The sequence below is a fragment of the Nicotiana sylvestris genome, chromosome 1 (assembly GCF_000393655.2).
Source record: "Nicotiana sylvestris chromosome 1, ASM39365v2, whole genome shotgun sequence".
In the NCBI taxonomy this organism is placed as follows: Eukaryota; Viridiplantae; Streptophyta; class Magnoliopsida; order Solanales; family Solanaceae; genus Nicotiana; species Nicotiana sylvestris.
This window is the reverse complement of record NC_091057.1, coordinates 5541348-5546971: the sequence shown is the minus strand read 5'-3', so window position 1 is coordinate 5546971 and position 5624 is coordinate 5541348. Positions and strand designations below refer to the sequence as shown.

Here is a 5624-nt window from a genome sequence, read left to right as displayed (position 1 = left end):
GTGATTATGACATAAAAAAGATAGCCCAGTGCACGAGTATTTCATATTCACGTTGGATTCGGAGAAGAATCGTACCCTAACAATATGATATAAACAATCTACCTTAATGGCTGATTCTGCGGTTCGAACATATGACTTATAGGTCACACGAAGACAACTTAACTATATTGATCCAAGGGTCCCCTTCCTTTTTGATTATGACACTTCTTTTTAAAAAAAACATTAGCATAACTACTTCTGAATTTATCATTTTACCCCTCAATAGACAATGATATGAAGTCAAATTTCTAGATTCAATTCTCTTCCCACCATTTGCACAAATTATAGAGATTATAATGAAAAAAACAGTAAACAGAAAAAATTATTTTCCTGATTTAACGATGTTCTTTTTTGTAGAATTAGTTTTTCCTAATATTTGTCTAAATTATCTCGTCAAAAGTATCAAGTGCACACATACATAAAGTCAAAGATACATGGAGTTCGGAGTATCTAGCTATAGGATATGGGTTCTCCTCTCCATCGGTTATGTATAATAATGTAATATTTTTTAAAAATTACTTAAATATATGTATGCGCATCCATGCTCAAAGATTCCTATCGTACAATAATTATTGGGTGCACCTCTACGAGCAAAATTGGCGATTCAAATCCCATATCTGACGGTCTTATTTTCGGCACAGAATATAAATAATACGTGAAAATTACAAAAGTTTTAAAAAGAATATAATTTTGAACCTATAATTTTTAAACTCTAAAGTGTAGTGGATTCATGGTAAGGGACTATTAAACACTTCAAATATAAATTTTAAATCCACCTCTTCATAATAATGCACTCAATTCTCTTGAAATCTTGGATCCGTCTCTGTTCAAAGAGTAGGGCCATAAAGGATTTTCTTCGTGGCTCCAGAAATAAAATACACAAGTTTTGAATATGTCCTTTGGAGGATTCACACGAAAAAAGAATTTAATGAATAGATAGAATCAACGGTTCAGGTATTTGATTATGAACCTTGCATGAGTAGTTGGCAAAGTACATGGTGCCAAACAAAATTTCCATGCGACAAGCTGATTCAAACACCACCGCCATACCAAAATATATTATACCAAAGGTTTATCAAATAGTAATAAGTTCCAATGACAAATAACAATAGAGACGTGCAAGTTGCAGCTTGGATAAGTTGCAACACTCACCGCAATTGGCGCAGAATTTTAGGGTGTAAAAAGACAATTTTCAAGAAAGCTACAAACAATAATATAACTAAGAAAATAATATACAAGTAACAAATTTGTCTTCAATGAATTAGTGATAAAAAATTAGAATGGTAAGAAATATGTAAAAAAAAAAAAAAAAAATACATATCCATCTTCATCAACTCTTCTAACATACTTTCTTACCAATGCAACTAAAATTATATTTTACAAGTACAAATCTTGGTAGAGTTCTCACAACACCATAAAGGTGTAAGCTAATTGCCTCTCCAATTTTGGTAGTAAGAATTCCATATAGGAAAAGAAAAAATAGTAGTAATAATAATAATAATCAAAATCAGCCAATTAATCACTAAATAGATCAAGAATTGGAAGAGAGAAAAAATCCCTTCTTTTTTACTTCTTTCTTCTTCTTTAATCCAAATTTGCTCTGAATAAGTCTGAATTGCCAATTGTCTCTCTATATACAGAAGCCTCTCTCATTTGGGGCCTCAAATGAATTCAACAATTTTTGGCTCTTTTGGTCATAGCTCAACTTTCATTTGTGAAGTAGGAACATTACCTGCATTCCATAAGGAAAAACGTTACACCGTTCTTCTCTAAAAGATAACTACAAGTAACTGATCATAAACAGTGAGATTAGTGACATGAAATATAAGGCAGATTACCTATTAAAATAGGTCCAAATATACCAATATAAGGTAGCGTATCGGTTACCTACTAAAATAGTTACAGTCAAACTACTCTATAACAACCTCATTTGTTCTGATAATTTTTGGTTGCTACAGTGAAGTGTTGTTATAAAAGACATATATTATAACATAACATAAAAATCGATTCCGAGAAAAACTTGACTTTTACAGTGAATGACTGTTATATATGACTGTTGTTATACAAAAATCTGATTGTATCAGTATAAAGAGACAAGTTTACTAACCAGGATAACTCTGGTTCTGATTTTGGCCAAAGCCCATTTGAACAACACTATTGAGATCATCCTCAAAGAATGTGGGGACCTGAAAAAACAATTAAACCACCTTTGTCAAGCAAACTACTAAAAAAAGTAAAATTTCACTTAGAATATTACAAACTTTAATAAATTTCTATATCGCTCGAATCCTCCAAAAATACCGCTGCAACTGTATAGAATCCTCCAAAAATTCCGATAAAGATGCAACAACATTTTTGAAAGATCTGATTAACATAGGTGAATTAAATGAAATTATTCATTACCTGAGGGGTAGATTCAACATAACCATCTAGAGAAGGCAATTGCATATTTGAATTTCTAGCCAAATTATTATTCAAGGAGTTTATTGGAAATGGAAACTCTGTTCCTTTATGAAAGCTTTGCCCTGGCTGAGATTGAAATCCATAAGGAAATGCTTGTGCTGAAGTTTCTGATGAATACATGTTTTGTGACAATGATCCTCTAGATTGAAACATCTGAAAAATAAACACAAAATTACATAAATTCAAAATCTTTTTTATTTTTGCTTTATTGGTGAAGTGAAAGGGAGCCTTGGCGTAACGATAAAGTTACTGCCATGTAACCAAGAGGTCACGGGTTCGAGCCGTAAAAACAGTCTTTTGCAGAAATATAGGGTAAGGCTGCATACAATATACCCTTATACTCCGGCCTTTATCCGGCCCCGCGCATAACGGGAGCTTAGTGCACCTGACTGCCCTTTTATATTGGTGAAGTAGTACTAAGAATTTAATTGACTTACATCCTTGGAAAGAAGAGCTTCCATAGTAAAGTCCATTCTTGGATTCACAGTAGCTAACTTCATTGAAAGGAACTACAATATGACATTAAACAAGTATAAGAATTCAGTAAATCTTGCTTTAACTTTTACTATTGGCATTTGAATTTCATAAGACTAGTACTAAATTTTTTTTTACCTCAACTTGCCGTTGAAGTGATTGTACATAGTTAATAATCTCATCAAGCATCACGGCTTTTCCAGTCACCTATAGTAAAATTTCAATTTTGCCTATTAGAGTACTGAATATTTTTAGCAGAGCCAAAAAAGAAAATTTTCAAAAAAAGAAAAAAAGTACTACCTTATTGCAGCCTGGTACAAGATCTTGTAAAAGCTTCATTCTTTCACTTATTTTCTCTCTTCTCACCTGTTAAATTGAAGGATATGTCAGAATATAATTGGGAAAAAAATGAAAAAACATGAAATTTGAGGAATTGGAATATATGTTGCCCGACTCTTCCAAAAATGTTGTCGCGACCGTATCAAATTCTCAAAAAACATAATTTTTGAGGATTCGACCCGCAAAAGAGAGCATTTTTTGGAAGATCCGACCAACATAAAAATTGAAATTTTTTCATACTCTTTCAGCTAGACTATGTGCATCTGTGGCCTGTCCCCTTCTAGCTCTCACATGAATATAATCCTTTGGTGGCTCTGGAACAGCTTTTTCTTCTTTTTTAGCAGCTTTTTCCTCTTCTTTTGCTTTATCATTTCCATTATTTTCCTCAGACTTACTTCTTTTAGCATTTGATTCATTTTTCTCTAATGAAACCTGCATAAAGTACACAAAGTAAAAAAAAATTACCAATTAATATTAGTTAGAATTCCAAGTAGCTGCAACAACAAAAAAAAATCCAGTGAAATTACACAAGTGGGATCGGAGAGTAGTGTGTAAGCAGATCTTCCCCTTATCTTTAAAAAAGGCAAAGAGGTTGTTTTCGATAAAGCCTCAAGCTCACGAAAGATAAAATGAAGGAACAACAATAAACAAACCAATCAAAAAATCCGAAGCGAAAATACAAGAAAAATACTAAGTAATGCAATCACAAAGCCTAAACGAAAGGTACATTACATTAGCATTCTTGGATTTTCCCTTGGAAATTGATTTCCTTTTTCTTGAATTGGTATCATTTTCACCAACTGGGATCTGCTCAGAAACTGAAGAATTTTCCCTTGAATCTCCCAATTCAGAGTTTTTTGGAACTAAATTCACATCTTTGAATTCTTGAATTTGAGATCCAGATGAGACTTTAATAGACTGATTGCTTGAAACTCTTGAAAGTTTCCCACTTTCCAAATTTGGCTGTGCTACAATTAGTCTATTGTGTTGCAACAATTCAGCTTCATTAAAACTCTTGAAAGTTTTATTAGCAAAACAAGAAAATCTTGCTGCTCTTTCTGCAAATCCAGGATCAGCACTGAATTGTGGCAATTGATTATGTGACAAATTCCCCCTCATAGAAAGATTTAATTTTGGTGGAGAATTTAATGGAGTACTATAACAAGAATTGTTAGTACTACTATTAATCATATTGGAATTTGGTGACATTTCTCTTGAATTGCAAATACTACCTAATCTACCAATTAATTCCCTTAGTACAAAATTCTCACCACTACTATTATTTGTGCTACCATTTGGAATATTGGCATTTGGAGATGATACCATTGAACTTAATGCTGACTCAAATGGATCAGAATTTTCCCAATTGGGATTAAAAAAACAATTTTGAATTTGCTCATTTTCTTGAATTCCAATTCCATAGTTGCCCATTGTAGTGTTACCATCATTTGTAAATAAATTTCCCTTCTCCATTGGAAAAACAAGAAAAGAAAAGGGTAGGAATTTTCTTGAGAAAATGGGAACTAGAGTGAATGTTTATGTTACTAAATATAGAAGAAACAAGACTAGAAAATGAAGTTAGAAACTAAGGGGAGCTAGAAAAGGTGATTGTGATAATGACTTTGCTCTTTGAATTCACTTAAAATGAGAAGGTTATGATCATTGAGATAAAGAGGTGAAAGGAAAAGAGAAATAGAGAGAATGGAAGAAGAAAATGAGGAAAGTGAGACAGAAAAAATAGGAGGAAAGTAAAGAGGAAGCAAGAGGAAAGATAAAGAAAATGGACATGTCTGTTTGACCTTTTCCTAATAGCTGGTGGGTTGGGTAGGTGTGGGGGTGGGGGTGGGGTGGGGGTGGGGTGGGGGTGGGGCTGGAGGTGGGGTTAGGAATGGGGGTAAGTAGGGGGGTGGTTGCCGGGCCTTAAACGTCAAACTAGCTGATGTTTCCTTTCTTATGGAAATAAATGAAAAAACTATAGAAGTATAAGATAAGTGGAGTATTTTTATAAGTAGTATCCGAGCTAATTTACGTTAAGTATAAGATAAATGGAAATAGATGCTTGAAATGAAAAGACCTATTGTTTTTTTGTATCTTGTAGGATTAGATATGGGGTATTATTATTTTTAGTCTGTGCTAGAAATTATTTATATTTGTTAGTCGAAAAAGTATATAAAATTTAAATATACAAATTTTATATTTTTTTTGACTATTATTTTTACATCGGCTATACATTGTCATTTTCTCATTAAATAGGGGTTGATTTCTTATAATATTAAGATATTTCAGTTCGTTAAGTTTAAAAAGTCTAA

General features: G+C 32.6%; 1 protein-coding gene across 1 annotated transcript; it reads right to left on the bottom strand.

Moving 5' to 3' along the window:
* Positions 1-1365: 1365 nt before the first annotated feature.
* On the bottom strand, positions 1366-5039 carry LOC104236452 (transcription factor bHLH62-like). The gene is made up of 8 exons (XM_009790373.2): positions 4048-5039; positions 3556-3747; positions 3277-3342; positions 3115-3183; positions 2940-3011; positions 2443-2655; positions 2147-2225; positions 1366-1771 (listed from the first exon to the last, which is right to left on the bottom strand). Exons 1-8 carry the CDS (start codon positions 4786-4788, stop codon positions 1734-1736), a joined length of 1470 nt encoding a protein of 489 aa, XP_009788675.1. The 5' UTR covers positions 4789-5039; the 3' UTR covers positions 1366-1733.
* Between the last annotated feature and the right edge of the window lie 585 nt (positions 5040-5624).

Bases quoted from the DNA above. Each gene is read 5' to 3' on its own strand.
- LOC104236452 (XM_009790373.2), bottom strand. From the start codon at position 4,788: ATGGAGAAGGGAAATTTATTTACAAATGATGGTAACACTACAATGGGC. The intron at 3,184-3,276 runs GTAGTACTTTTT...ATTTTACTATAG, and splicing joins TTGTACCAGGCTGCAATAAG to GTGACTGGAAAAGCCGTGAT. The intron at 1,772-2,146 runs GTTAGTAAACTT...TATGGAATGCAG, and splicing joins TCAGAACCAGAGTTATCCTG to GTAATGTTCCTACTTCACAA.